This window comes from Ananas comosus, linkage group 1 (genome assembly GCF_001540865.1).
Source record: "Ananas comosus cultivar F153 linkage group 1, ASM154086v1, whole genome shotgun sequence".
Taxonomy (NCBI): Eukaryota; Viridiplantae; Streptophyta; class Magnoliopsida; order Poales; family Bromeliaceae; genus Ananas; species Ananas comosus.
The window spans coordinates 21,148,754-21,163,827 of NC_033621.1; the positions used below are offsets into that span (position 1 = coordinate 21,148,754).

A 15,074-nucleotide genomic window follows, 5' to 3' on the forward strand; every position below is an offset into this window, starting at 1 on the left:
TTTAGAGAAAGGTCGCATTCTACCTGGTTCGTTTATTTCATTTAGAAATAAACTTAGCTAGAAATATGAATCAACTAAGATTCGAACTTGGGTCTCGGGTACCAACCACTAGGCTAGTTGTATGTAGATGTAGTATTGCTATGAGTTCCAACTAAGATTCGAACTTACAAAGTTACAACTCTATTGTTGTAATCTTACAACTTAGCTCATCTAAAGGCTATAATCACCATATTAGTCTTATTAATTTTTTTAACACTAAAAATCAAAAATAGATTGTTTAATTTTTTAAACTATTGGATCAAGGGTTGTAAAGATTATAGAGTTGTGTTTCTAGAAAAAGTGTGAAAATTTCTTTTTCGAGAAAATAAATTTTTATGAAAAAACTTCTTTTAAAGCTTTTCGCCAGTTTAGTTTCAAAGAAAACTAACATTTTTGAAAAGTTATTTTTCAAATTTGATGGAAAAATCGTGTTTTCGTTTCCTAAACAAAACTCAAAAAAGAAAAACACTAGCTTTCCATAAAATTAGAAAAGTAGCTTTCTAAAAATATTAATTTTTTAATACCAAATAGGTGAAAATTTAAAAATATTTTTTTTAAATTTTTTGGCTAAATTAGAGAAGACCCCATTATAAATATTTGCTTGTTTACTTTTTCTTCTTAATTTTTAAAAATTTATATTTTACTCTCTCAATATTTCAACTTATTGTATTTAACTCCTCTATCAGGGTTCCATTACTATTCTATTCATTTCTTATAATTTATAATAAAAATGACCTTTAAAATGACATATTATTTTTTTCTTTATAGAGGAACTAAGGATAGTTTTATCATTTTGCCCGCTCCATTAACATCGTGTCCCCTGAAAATATTTTTGAAATTTTTAAGGGACAAAATATAGATTTTTAAAAGTCAGAGAAGAATAATAAAAAAAAAAAGTATTTACATAAAAATTTTCTATAATTTAGTTTTTATTAAAAAAATTATCGAAGAATAAAATAGTCCTTAACACCCAGTTTGGTTCGAGTACATAGGGCTCCGTTTGGATCGGGAATTAGTAGGAACTAGTTATACCGAGAATAGGTACAAGTATGGATTTTTGTAGAAATAAGGGTATTTTTTTGTTTGGATGAAATTGTGAGTATAAGCTGGAACTAGAAAAATTGTGTTTGGATGATTTTTGAGAATAAGAGGAATAATTGGTAGTTATAAATAGAAAACAATAATATTATTCCTATAATTGAATTTTAAACTTATAATTTTAAATTTAAAATTTTAACTTTTAAATTTTAAAATTAGATATTAAAATTTTTAATTTTAAATATCAAAATTTAAATTTCAGACCAAATTTAAATTTCAAAGTTATAAAATAACAAATTTAAAATTTAAAAACTAACCATATCAAATTTAAAATTTAAACTTTAATAAAATTTAAAATTTTAATTTATTAATTATAGTTATAAAATTATAAATTTTAAAAATTTATATTTAAATATTCTCTCTCTCTCTCTCTCTCTCTCAAGTGGGTTGGAACAAGCTTGGGAACAAGCTTGGCAACGGGTGATCCGTTATGGTGGGAACACTTGTTCTCACTATGAAAAAATTGTGTTTGGGTATAAAGGGAGGGATATCCTCCTTATCCCCCTTTTATATCCGAGCCAAACGGGGTGAGGGGGAATAAGATCTTATTCCTTTCATTTGTATCCAAACAAGAATTGGAAGAGTTAGGAATTATTATTCCCACCCCTTAATGGCATGTTGTTTTGTAATTTTTATTTCAAAATATTAAATTATTTATCTCCATAATTTTTATTCAATTTTATTAATCATTTTTAAACTCACCAATTTAAATGCATATTACTTTACTTAAAAAATGAAAGTGGAAAGTTTATACTGCCATAGGTTCAGAAAGCGAGATAGTTATTTCTTAATTTTTACTACCAATTATTTCTCTTATTCTTCTTAATAATTCAAACACTATTTTTTTTTATTTCTGCCGATACTCTAATTTTTATCTAAATAAAAATTTATTTTAAATTTTACTTATATCCGAACCAAACAACCGATGGCTACGGAGATAACTCTAGTATAATTAACCCAATTACTTAACCCAATTAATTAATTAATTAATTAATTAAACAGAATAATAATAAGAGGGGTAAGGAAGGGTTCTTTTTCTCCCTTCGTCTCTTTCGTGCCGCAATCGGACCGCTGTGTTCGATTTGGATTGAGGCGTGCTTCGATTCGACGCTTCCCGACCTTTCCTCCATCGCCCGCCCCCCTCCCCCTTTTTCTCGTCGTCTTCGTCCTCTTCCTCTTCCTCTTCCTCGGTGCTACCGAAACCAAAAACCCTAGACCAATCAGGAGGCGACTTCCCTCGGCAATCGAATCCCTAGTTTCGGATCTCCCTTCCTGCCCTTCCGATCGGAGCTTCCACGGGGTTTTGGTTTTAGGGCTAGGGTTTCGTGTCTCTGATCCGCGGAGATGGAGCCTCGCGTGGGGAGCAAGTACCGCCTCGGTCGCAAGATCGGGAGCGGTTCCTTTGGGGAGATCTATCTAGGTTCGCGCTGATCTTGGGAAATTCTTCGTAATTTTTTTGAGCTTTTAGAAGGATAAAGATTTGGTTTTTACGGGTTTCTGAATGATGTTCTGGTTACTTTGTATAGGTACTAATGTTCAGACGAACGAGGAGGTCGCGATTAAGCTTGTAAGTATCGTAGCTTCGGGAGAGCAGTGCTTGTGTGTTGGGCCTGCTTAATATTGATGTTAGATCTTTGCTTTATATGTGTCATCCCTTTTTTCTCCTACTATTAGGTCATGTGCCAGTTTTAGGTGTTCAATCTTGATTATTAATGTTTGTAGTGGTGTTAGATTTCTTTTGCTAGCTTTGTAGATTACTTCCGAGGCAATTAGGAAATAGTTGTGTGTATGTTGATTTGCTCCATTATTTACCTTTGTTTGTTGTAGATATATGTAGAGCGTTATATGTAATTTTTTTACTACCTTCTTTAAGTCGAGATCGGCAGATCCTAGTACTTTTTGCCCCGCTTTAATCAGTTCTTGTTTCTAGCTTCGCCGAGCTCCACCCTATGTTAACCGCATGACAGTTCTTTATTGTCAAGTTTGATTCAAACAAAATACAAGTTTGATTTGCTTGGTTAGAACTTTAGATGAGTCTTTGCTAAGACGGAATAACAGTTGCTACTCAAAAAAGGAAAAAGAAAAAGAAAAAAGTAAAAAAGACAACAGCTAGCAAGGATGCCTATTTGAGCTGTGATTTTAATGTTGGAGGTTGTAAAAGGTCATTCTAAAAATACAGGCGCGACAGAAGTGGAAGACTCCAGATCCAGAGAGAGCTGGTGAAATAGAAGAAGGGTGTTATCTATAGGGTTAGACTGAAGAGTACATTAGAGATAGCTGTTGACTAGGCAAAATCCAACTGCCATTCCATAGAGGAAGTAATTATTTTTTAGTATCTATTATTTACCACGCCTGTGGGTTGTTGATGGGGACATCACAAACCTGCATTGTTGCTATTTCCAGGATTAGGCTGCTTATAGGGGTATTGCACTTGCTCAGTTTTAGGTGATCTTCCATATGGTTATAACATGTTAGTGTGGGATTGCATGGATATTTACCGACACAAGATGCTCCTTGATCCTCTTGTCAAGATTTAAGGATGTCTTCATATTTTTTCAATGACAGTTTCTCTTTAAACTGCTTGCATTATTGTCTTCGTGAATGATATCTGAATTGTATGCAAATTTATTTTTTTAATGAATATCTCTAGTATATAATTCTTGCAACTACCTTGTACCCTTTTCTTGTCCTAATGTAGATTATTCAGTTTCTTATGCTTGTTATAATTATAAACCAATTTTTTTTTGTTGAATTTGCTTTTGCTATTGTGATAATGTTCTGGTGGTTTAAAATGACATACACTTTCTTTCTTTCAGGAAAATGTGAAGACAAAACATCCTCAATTACTATACGAGTCAAAGCTGTATAGGATTCTACTAGGAGGAAGTAATAGAACATTCTCCTTCCTTTTTGACTTGTTACTGACAAATAATGGCTTTTGATACATATACTCTTCCATTTTATTATGGTTTTGGCAGCTGGAATTCCAAATGTGAGATGGTTTGGCGTTGAAGGAGACTATAATGTCTTGGTGATGGACTTATTGGGACCAAGTCTCGAAGATCTTTTTAACTTCTGCAGCAGAAAACTCTCGTTAAAGACTGTTCTGATGCTTGCAGATCAGATGGTAACGTATTACCGTACATGCTGTGATTTACCATAACCGCTATATTTTCTTGTGCTATTTTATTTGTCCAATACGCCTCTGCATAATCTGTTGCCACTGTTTTTCTTTTGTACATGTGTCCCTCATGTTGGAACTATTTGGCTCATGTAATAGAAGGCCCTCTTTTCTTTGTGGTGCTTTGTGCCTTGTCATTTGTGTTCATTTCATGCTAACATATTTAGTGAGGAAGTGCACCTTCTCTTTTAAACATCGTTTGTAATTACACGTCTATCTTAGTATTTTCTTCTCAGCATGCTCAAATTTTGTTCTTCGTTTTCTTTATGTTGATTTTACTTTTTGTAACTCGTGTTAACTTTTCTACTTAGATTAATCGAGTGGAATTCGTCCACTCAAAGTCTTTTCTGCATCGAGACATTAAGCCGGATAATTTTCTAATGGGTCTTGGAAGGCGAGCTAATCAGGTGGCCTATTGAATTTCCTTGAATGTAGTTCTTTTTTAGCACTTTTTACTGTCGATTTTATGATCTGTTTCATTTTGTTACTTTCCTTTTTTCCTCTCCAGGTCTACATTATTGATTTTGGTCTTGCCAAGAAGTATAGGGATACTTCAACTCACCAGCACATACCATACAGGTATCTATTGCATTCCTTATTTTCTTTGGTCTGCTGTCTTGAGCGTGTGAAAAGAGTGATGATTCAAGTAGCTAAATACACCACTTCATTTTATATTTTAGATTTTGTGAATGGTATGAATCTTGAAAGTGTAAATCTTTTTCCCCATAAAAATATGGGTTGTCAACAGAGAAACAGAAATTCTAAATCATTTCTTCTTGGATATGCAATATGTTTGTTGTAATATCAATATAGAGAGCTGAAGCAACAAATTTGTTCCATTGATACCACATTATTATAATGGTATCACTAACTTGACTTCTGGTGTTTTTACACTTAATAATTAGCAATCCCTTATTAATTAGCTATTAAACCAGATCTTCATATAAAGTTTTCGCTGATAATGCAGAGAGAACAAAAATTTGACTGGGACTGCTAGGTATGCCAGTGTGAACACCCATCTGGGCATCGGTAAGTAGAGTGTACATTATACCTGATTTCTGAAGCATTTTATTGGATAGCAAGCATTCTAAAATGCTTCCTTCTGAATTATTGCAGCAGACTTTTTTGTTTTTTTGTTTTTTACTTTTCTTCTTGCATTAGATACTTTCATCAGATGCTTTGTTTAGCTTGCATTCTTATTCATATTTTGAATACTTTTTTTTCTCTGGTGCTTAGAGCAAAGCAGGCGGGATGACTTGGAATCTCTTGGATACGTACTCATGTATTTCTTAAGAGGAAGGTTTGTTATCTTATTCATTTTCCTACCCTTTATTCCTTTTCTTCTGTTAAATAAGATTTTTTAAACCATATGGTACTTTTGCTGTCTTCAGCCTTCCATGGCAGGGCTTGAAAGCTGGAACCAAAAAACAGAAGTATGAAAAGATTAGTGAGAAAAAAGTTGCCACATCAATTGAGGTGATCTCTTTGTTACCTGGTGAATTGAACACAACATATTGTTTCTATTACAATTCAGTGATGATTAAGAATTTTTGAATGATTTTCAGGCTTTATGTCGCGGATACCCTACTGAATTTGCATCATACTTTCACTACTGTCGTTCACTTCGCTTTGATGATAAGCCCGATTATTCTTACCTTAAGAGATTGTTCAGAGATCTTTTTATCCGCGAGGGTTTGTTTCCTATTACGATTTTCATTTGAAGATATCAAAGATGAAAATTTATGATAACTGCACAATATGTGGATAATTTAGCTACTTGAGGATGGTGATTTTCTGTGAATTTTTCTGTTTTTGTAGGATTTCAGTTTGATTATGTGTTTGACTGGACCATTTTGAAGTATCAGCAGTCGCAGATTACCGGCGCTCCTCCTCGTGTTCTTGTGAGCCACATGCTTAATATATGTTTGTATTTTACTTATTTTCTTCACTAGAAGTTTCTAAATCTCCTCTAATTGTTAGGGACATGGTGCTGGACCAAGCTCTGGTGTGGCCCCTCCGATGGTAAATGATAGGCAATCAGGTAGTGCATCTAACATCCTCATTATTTTCTAAGTTTTCCTTTTTCTTGAAATTTATGCAACAAGCAACTGTTCCTAGAACTGATCAAATGTTAAACTCTTAAAAACATAGTCATTCAAGATTTTTGTTTTAGTTTGACTACTAGGCATCTGATTTATATTGATTCCAGTGATCATTAATCGAGATTTATATGCTCTTAGTTTGATGAGAAGTGTTTATCTTATTATTTATTTTGAAAACTTGAATACCTCATGGAGGAGTAATCTGAGCTGTTGAATATTTTGTTGTAGGTGGTGAAGAAGCAAGGGCGAGTGGCTGGTCAGCAATGGACCCTTCGAGGCGGCGCGCAACACCTCCAGCTGTGAATAGTGGCAGTTTGTCAAAGCAGAAGACTCCTGTGGTGAATGATTCATCCGGTACTAAAGATGCCATGGTGAGTTCTTATTTTGTTTTGATGGCTTTTCCTGCGTGTTGCTATTTAATTTTGTAATCATTAGATCAGACGTTGTTGGGCTTTTAGAAGATCAGTTAGTGTCTTTACTTCTTTTGTGCGCGTTATTGTGATATTCGAGATTTAATCACTATTGTTGGGCTATATCTGGTTTCCTTGTTGCTCGTGGCATTTCCCTTTTTTATGATTGTTTAAGTGTGTTTTCCTGCATATTTTTTTTCTCGATCTGATGTCTGTGACACTCAACTATAAGGCTATGCGCATTCTACTCAACTTTTCAACTTTGATCCGCCATGTTAATTTTGATCAAGATATTCCTTTGGAATATTTCACAAGTAGTTCCTGAGAGATGTTAAGTGGTTATTGTTTGCAGTATAATTCCTGACCGTGAAAGCTTATATGGTGTAGTTATCCAGCTCAACTTTTCTTGGACGGTCAAGTGGATCCTCAAGGCGAGCAGCTGTTTCTAGCAGCCGGGATGTGGCAGGTCCAGAAATTGACCAATTACGAACTCGTACGACAGACGCAAGCCCTGGAACTTTCCGAAAACTCTCCGGTCCTCAGAGGAGCTCACCTCCGGTCGGTTCTGCCGAGCCCAAGCGCTCATCTTCTGGCCGGCACTCGTCCAACATCAGGAACTACGAGTCAACTCTTAAAGGCATTGAAGGCCTTAATTTTGACGGCGATGAGAGGGTCAAGTACTAATGAGCTATAACTCGCTGAATGAGAAATTGTCATATTTGTCAACACTCTGATTGGAGGAAGTTACATACTTGGTATGTCCTTTTTCCTTGAGGAGAGGGGAGAGAGGGTTATGAAGAGGCCGGGTGGGGATGTGGTTGGGGTTTGAAGTGCTTTACTGAGGTATTTTTCCTGGAGATGGCTAATAAGACTATGAGAAGGGTGGGTGTGAGGAGAAGGGAGGTGGTTTTGTACATTTGGAGCTCTTTTATTTCCTCAGGCCTCGTTATTATTATTCTATTTATTTTCCTCGGATATTCTTTGTTAGGGTGGAATTTACATCCCATGTTGTTTCCACAAAGTGTGACAATGGTGTTAAACCATTGGAATTGTATTTAAAATGAAGTGTTCAGGACTGCAGTTAGGATTCGTGTTTCTCTTTGCTGGATAGTTAACTTGTACCTCTTTTTCTATCTGAGTGATGAATCATAGTTCTTACCTCCTTAGATGTTTCTATATTGAATCATTTTATCTGCGGATCATTATTATTTTTATTCTTTTCCCCATCAAATATGGATTTCTACATCAAGTTTGTTGGCCAGGTTATGTGTTGCGATTCTTTCGTAACAGAGTTTTGTATTGTGGATGGTGCTTTTAAAAATATATATATATTTTTATTTTTTTTAGGGTTTTCTGGAGCAACAGAAGGACTTATATATCATTCTTTGAGCATGATAACTATTGGTCTTCTAAATTGCTGAGCATATCTTAGTTTGTTCTTGTATATGATTTTGCATTTTCCTCATTTTGTGCTATTTGTGCCAATCTTAAAAGCACTTTACAGGATGGTACTTGCAGAGCTGAGATTGAAGCTACAATTGCAAAGCTTATTGGAGAAAAGGTTTATTAGACCTAGTGTATTGTTTTAGAGAGCGTCGGTGTTGTTTGTGAAGAAAAATGATGAATCAAGAGTTGAATAAAATGACTACTAAGCATAATAAAGTATCCGTATTAATGACTTTTTATGTATTTTAAGATAAATTTGCAATCTGAATATTACCAAAGATGTTCTTAAGATGGTGTTCAGAATAGGGTCTGAGCATCATAAGTTTATAGTAATGCCGCTTGGATCGGCAAATACTTCATCAGTTTTTATGGATATGATGAACGTGTATTCAAACTGTACTTAAATTTGTTTATAGTGATGTTTATTGAATTTTGGGGGAGTAAAAACTATATGCCAAGCTATAGATGAGGGTGTGTGACAAGGTTGAAGCTCAGGACTACTAGCATTGGTAGTTCGGCATCTTGTGTAGATTACTAATGAGGGGAAAGTACTTCGAGTTTTCTACAAAAGGTATTTTATGTGTTGCCTATAAGAATCAACGGAAGTGTTGGAATCATGTACATCAATACATCAACAGTTTGCGATAGAACCTTTTCTCTTAGTGTTGAATCTGATTTTTCATAATGGCTCTAAAATGTCGGAAATAAGATATTTAATATCAACTTATTTGGTATGAAAATTTATTGTGTCGGTGATTTGGGGAGAGGGTATATTTTTACCAAGGAGGTAATTATCTTATTCTAAAACATAATTTGAAAGTCAGAACATGAAAACATGGCCCATTGAAAAAGTGATGCTAGGGCTTCCCACTTTTGCCAGTCAATTCAACCTTTTGAAGCCAAGTTCCTTCACTTCGGAGTGTTCCACACTGTACGGTATGTCTTTTTCTTTTGGAAAAATGGAATAATTCAAGGAACTATAACCCTAAAAATGCGATCACATCACTATATCAGCCACTTTTGCACCACTTCACGAATGAAAGCGGCAACGAAACACCCACACCGCCGGGTTCTAATTTTTAACACGACAGACGAGTCGGTGCCGTGGCACCCTTGCTTCTAATTTTTAACACGACAGACGAGTCGGTGCCGTGGCACCCTTGCATCGCCGACTTCGACACGGTAATTGAACAACACGCTCGGCCGATGAAGTCGGCGACGGGGCACTGATCCGGCGCCGAGATTAGCAGGGTAACGACTCGTCTTTTTGTTACGTACGTTCGCAACTTCATTTCCGAGGCAGTGGGAAGCGAGAGTTTTAGAGAGAGAGAGAGAGAGAGAGAGAGAGAGAGAGAGAGGGAGCTTGCGAGTCGCGAGAGAGAAGGGCCATGGCGGGAGGGGGAGCGCTCCAACTCCTCCCCTCGATCCCCTCCACCGCTCGCTTCCTCCTCCGCTCCGCCGCCGCGTTTCGCCCAGCTTCCCGACGCGCCGCCGCCGCCGCCGCCGCCGCCACCGTCGGCGGCGTCTCTGGCCCGGCGCCTCGCTCTCCCCCTCGCCCCTCCTTTGTGCGTGCTCCCCAAGCCCGCCTCCAATCCAGTACGCTCTTCTCTCTCTCTCTAGATCTCTCTCTCTCTAGCTCTAGAGAGAGAGAGAGATCTCTCTCGCTCGTTTTTTTTTTTTTAACTGGGTAACGCTTTTGGTGGGAACGTACGAATCTTTACATAAAGTAAAGCCTTTGTTAATATAGTTACCCACACTTTATAAAAAGTTTCAATTTTGTTGCCTATTCAAATAACAATATTACCTTTCCTCTTAAAGGTACTAATTTTACCAGCTAATTTTGTAGTACTTTTTGAAAGAGCTGTTTCGAACTTATAAAATTTTTAACTTCACTACCCAACCTAACTTTTCTATAATATATGTCATGAGAATATATAATATCTTATCCAAATTGTTACGAATGCTGTAAAGTTGGATAGTAAAATCAAAATTTGTAAGGTTCAGGTAAAGTTCGATATATTGTATCAAGAAATTGAAAGATGGGAATTATAGACAACTCATTATTAGAAAAATAGTGAATTTGGTATAGGTATCGTAAATTACGTGATTGAAGCATCCATCGAATTTCTTTTTTTTTTTTGTCTAATATAAAAATTGTACATAAAACACATCATTTTTTCTAATTGAATGCAAGGGATCTGGAAGTTTAGTACAGATGCATGTTTTTGAGTTTGCTGACTAGTACTGTCGGAAGAATCGACATGATAAATTTTGTACGTAAGCGCAGATGGTGAACTATAAGAACAACACAAATGGTTTTGTTAATTTGAAGAGAGGTGATTAGGAGGGTAAATGCTAAGCTAACTAGATGCATGGTCTAATTATTTTTTTACTTGTAGTTGTAAAAGATGAAGAGAATAAGAATTAATGTTTGCAGTGCTGTGAACGGCGGCGGAAAACTATGGCCTCACTTTTTTTATTCATTGTCGTGAGATGGCTCGCTACTTTGTCCGTTTCAGACTTTTCTGGCACGGAGGCTGAGAGCCACGAACCGTTGGGACAGTCTGAAATAATCTTTTTAGGCACAGGAACTAGTGAAGGTATTCCTAGAGTGAGCTGCCTCACTAATCAGTCGAAGACCTGTCCTGTAAGATTATTACCTTTCAAGTTTATTGCTTTCGCCAATAATTTTGATCTGCATTATGAGAGTTGTGTATATATACTTTTCTTTTAAGAGCAATTTCCTTTTTGCTTTCCCCCTATCAACTGTTATTTGAGATTTTATCGAACGGCTCTTTTCGCCCTTCGCAGGTTTGCTCAAAAGCAACTGAACCAGGCAATAGAAATAGGAGACGTAACACGAGCATTCTTTTACGTTATACCAGCTCTGCAGGAAGATTTAACATTCTCGTCGATGCTGGCAAGTACGCATTATGTAACCTCCCCATTTCCCCCTACCTTTTCTCTGTGGGCTTCAATCTCATCCTGGGAATTATACTATTATTATTTTTAATTTTTAATTTTTAATTGCATTCTATATATAATCTATTTGTTGATAAGAAACATCTGGCATGAGGAGTCATTCTAAGTTAATTAATTTTGCAAATGATCGAATGCAGATAGTTTGTTTACTGCAGTAAAGGTTCTGTCGAAGTATTCTTCGTCTTCAATTTAACTATCAGAAAGAAATCCAGCTTTGTGTTAATTTGATTAGCTAGCCCTTGTATAAACTGGATTTCTAGCTAATGCAATGTCCATTCTTTCATATCAGCTTTCTAAAAGGACCCATATCAATCCTCATCAATCTTCTATGTTGTATGGTGATTATAATGGCATGTAAGTTTTAAGACACAAAAACCTGGATCGTGCAAGAGAATCCGAAGGATGTCTGGTATAGTGGGTGCAGAAGGGCGTAGTTTTTGAGAATTTCAAATAAGCCTGAAGAGATTGAAATATACAATAATGTAAATCTTGATAATTTTCATATATTTATATATAGATGCTTATGTAAGGTGATTGAAGCTGTGTAATACTTATTGCTAAAACTAGCAAGCCATTTATGTCCGTCAAATGTATTTTCTTATTTCCGATGTTAAAAATCTCCCCTCAGCTTTGCTTTATCAAATAGTCATCATGTTGTTATTTATCTTTTTTTTCCCCTTTTTTTTTTTTTTTTTTTTTTTCTCTTCCCTACCTACACTTTCCTGAAAATCAGGACAAAGTGCGTCTTCAGTATCTAGAGGATCTGCAGATCACAATATTTTTTAGTTGCAATTAATCTATCCATGTTGTTATTCACCTCGATGCTTGTGTAACCATCTCCAAATTTATGAATTGGACATCACATTTTACAACACATTTAGGGAGAAAACAAGATAACAAAAACAGTAAAGGCACTTGTTGAGTAACCTATTATTAGAAACTCACTTCTGATATTGTTTCTCTGTTAATGGTATTCTACAGATTTTTCTACCATAGTGCCCTCCAGTGGTTTCCTACTTTCGGGTAAGAGTTACATTTTTATTCTTGGCCAGCCAATTTGCCATGGCTCAATAAAACTAATTGAACTGTTGACTAATGACTGCACATTTGCAAATACCATTGACTGTTAATTTAGTTTTCTCTGTAGTTTCTTCTTGATTCACCTGTAAGGCGTAGTTTGGATTGGACAAATATATTTCTGTTTGCATCTTCTGTTAACTTTATACTCAACATGGTCTTCATATGATCTTCTGTTCTTATTAATTACCATTTGTCAGGTTACGACAAATTGATGCAGTCCTCATCACCCATTCTCATGCAGATGCAATTGGAGGTATCTATTTAACATTAAGTTTTTTTTTTCTTTTATACTACTAGAAAATGATTTTTGATTCAAGGTTGGCGAAGATTTTCTTTTTTAGCTTGAGCCTCTTGTAATCTTACTGGCAAACTAATTGAAAAAAATTATTCATGGAGTGTGAATGATCAGCTCTGTCTTTTGATAGTTGTCGAGACTATTGAGAGTGATGTCCAAATACCGACGACCTTTGATGTCGCTAGCGCTAAACACTTTACTTCTGTGGAGTTTTTCCACAAGTTATATTGTCAATTGTTGTTGGTGTTTTTTATTTTTTTTAATTTCTATCTTCTGAAAATACATATTTGTTACGAAAAGATGTTTTCGTAGAATATTTGGACGGAAGATAGACATCATTATTATTATTATTTTCCCATAATTACTTTTTGCACCTTTTTCTGGTACAGGTCTTGATGATCTCCGTGACTGGACAAACAATGTCCAACCCTACATCCCGATTTATGTGCCCAAACGCGATTTTGAGGTTCAAAAGTACTTTTCTCTAATACGATCAGTCTTATTCTTATCAAAATCGAGTGATTGATTAAATAATTATTTTCATTTTATTGCAGAAAATGTTGTATTTAACTTCTCCCGCGTGATGTTCTTTGGGTGTGTTTCAGGTAATGAAGAAGACCCATTACTATTTAGTCGATACAAGTGTAGTAGTACCTGGTGCTGCAGTTTCAGAGTTGCAATTTAATATAATTGAGGAGGAACCGTTTGTCGTTCATAACCTGAAGGTTGGTCTTAGCAAGAGGAGGTTACTTTTGATATCAAACTTAATTCTTGAAGTTACATGCCAGCTGCTCTGCCAGTTGATATATATATATATATATATATATATATATATATATATATATTTTTTTTTTCCCACACAAGTTTTCTTGATCAATTAGGGGTCTGCATTCATTCTTTTAGCTCTCCAGATATGGTAAATCAGCCTGCTAATCTAAGAATTCTATTAACCAATTAGATTGAGGAACTGTTCTCATTGCTAGTTTTGTTACTGTGATGTATTAAGAAAGCTAAAAGGGAAAGACCGAAAGACGTGGATGAAGGTCGTAATATAGTGACATGGGGTTTGACAATTGGATAGCTTGGGGAATATTAACATATATAAACTGGTCGTGAATAAGTATCCAAAACCAGTTACCTAACAAATTATAACTGTATGGTATATGCTATCATTTGTTTTGGCTTCTCTGTAAGATGAATATGGTGATTTATGTTCTTCCCCTAAGAACGCTTCCACTGGTTCAGGTGACTCCTTTACCTGTTTGGCATGGTGGCGGCTATCGTTCTCTTGGTTTTCGCTTTGGTGATATTTGCTATATAAGGTAAGCCATTTTTATGCACCATGGAAATGTTTTTCGCCCCTTCGTAGTTTGTGTTCCTTAACAGCTATTTGCAATGCAGTGATGTCAGTGACATACCGGAAGAAACTTACGAGCTTCTCAAAAATTGCAAGCTTCTTATTTTGGTACTATTACTTTGTTTGAGTGTTACTGGTGGATACATTGCAGTTTCTAATATCTCTAATATTGATCTTTGCAAAATTCTTCATGTTCATTCTAATAATGATTTTTTTTTTTTTTTTTAAGGATGCACTAAGACCGGACCGTTCTTCTTCAACACATTTTGGTTTACCAAGGGTTAATATCTTCTCTATATCTAAATTAGTCTGTTATATTATGTTTTGCCATTTTTACTTTTTTCTGAAACTCTGTTTACTTAATTCTCAGGCTCTGGATGAAGTCCGGAAAATCAAACCAGCGAGAACTCTTTTCACTGGTATGCTTCTGCTGATTCTGCTTTCAAATCACAAAGTGGTGATTCTTAATTTTATCACATGATACTATCTTACAATCTTGTGATTGAAAAAATGACCAATTTCCTGAAATGAACCTGTACAAAAGTTGTTGATGATATTTCACATTGTTTATGCTGATTGCGAGTATTTGACAAGGTATGATGCATTTGATGGACCACGACAAAGTAAACGAATATCTCGCCAAGCTGATGGAAACAGAGGGTCTCGATGTCCAATTGAGCTACGATGGCCTCCGCGTACCTGTAAACGTCTAGACTACGGCATTCTCTCAAATTTTCTTTACTGATTCTTTTTTTCCACAACAATAATGTTTAATCTACATGAAGCTTGTGAAAGAAATAAATTTGTCTCAATTTTGAATCCTTTAAGAAGGGGTCAGATGATCATGCCATGTAACCTGCTCAGATTATTGGCCTAATGCCTGCCACTTTGTATTGATTCTTTTGCATAATAAGATTTTGTGGATGGTGAGAATAGAGCCACTTTGTATTGATTCTTTTGCATAATAAGATTTTGTGGATGGTGAGAAAACTATTCTTGGTTCATAGTATTTTCTGTGAAAAAGTTGTGAAGAAAAAGTAAAGTACATTGCAACATAATCTAACATGCATAGTTGCTGAAGGTC

General features: G+C 35.5%; 2 protein-coding genes across 3 annotated transcripts; both read left to right on the forward strand.

The window, feature by feature from the left end:
* Positions 2,189-8,038, forward strand: LOC109716424 (casein kinase 1-like protein 2). Its single transcript, XM_020241864.1, has 14 exons — positions 2,189-2,557; positions 2,664-2,704; positions 3,954-4,023; positions 4,116-4,264; positions 4,630-4,725; positions 4,827-4,897; positions 5,286-5,347; positions 5,555-5,618; positions 5,710-5,794; positions 5,884-6,010; positions 6,137-6,219; positions 6,299-6,359; positions 6,649-6,791; positions 7,218-8,038. The coding sequence occupies exons 1-14, from the start codon at positions 2,482-2,484 to the stop codon at positions 7,512-7,514; spliced, it is 1,425 nt and encodes a 474-aa protein (XP_020097453.1). The 5' UTR covers positions 2,189-2,481; the 3' UTR covers positions 7,515-8,038.
* LOC109708470 (putative hydrolase C777.06c) lies at positions 9,275-14,980 on the forward strand. 2 transcript variants are annotated; one of them, XM_020230259.1, is made up of 12 exons: positions 9,275-9,872; positions 10,796-10,923; positions 11,088-11,200; positions 12,240-12,281; positions 12,536-12,591; positions 13,023-13,099; positions 13,239-13,358; positions 13,879-13,955; positions 14,035-14,098; positions 14,220-14,270; positions 14,361-14,409; positions 14,585-14,980. In XM_020230259.1, exons 1-12 carry the CDS (start codon positions 9,665-9,667, stop codon positions 14,701-14,703), a joined length of 1,104 nt encoding a protein of 367 aa, XP_020085848.1. In that variant the 5' UTR covers positions 9,275-9,664; the 3' UTR covers positions 14,704-14,980. The 2 variants fall into 2 exon arrangements, with proteins under 2 accessions (XP_020085848.1, XP_020085923.1); XM_020230334.1 differs by having other exon boundaries at positions 9,757-9,872; positions 10,714-10,923.

Excerpts from the sequence above, each read along its gene's own strand:
- LOC109716424 (XM_020241864.1), top strand. The coding sequence starts at position 2,482 with ATGGAGCCTCGCGTGGGGAGCAAGTACCGCCTCGGTCGCAAGATCGGG. Across the intron at positions 4,265-4,629 it reads TGATGCTTGCAGATCAGATG|ATTAATCGAGTGGAATTCGT; the intron begins GTAACGTATTAC and ends TTTTCTACTTAG. Across the intron at positions 6,011-6,136 it reads AGATCTTTTTATCCGCGAGG|GATTTCAGTTTGATTATGTG; the intron begins GTTTGTTTCCTA and ends CTGTTTTTGTAG.
- LOC109708470 (XM_020230259.1), top strand. The coding sequence starts at position 9,665 with ATGGCGGGAGGGGGAGCGCTCCAACTCCTCCCCTCGATCCCCTCCACC. Across the intron at positions 9,873-10,795 it reads CCAAGCCCGCCTCCAATCCA|ACTTTTCTGGCACGGAGGCT; the intron begins GTACGCTCTTCT and ends TGTCCGTTTCAG. Across the intron at positions 14,271-14,360 it reads CACATTTTGGTTTACCAAGG|GCTCTGGATGAAGTCCGGAA; the intron begins GTTAATATCTTC and ends CTTAATTCTCAG.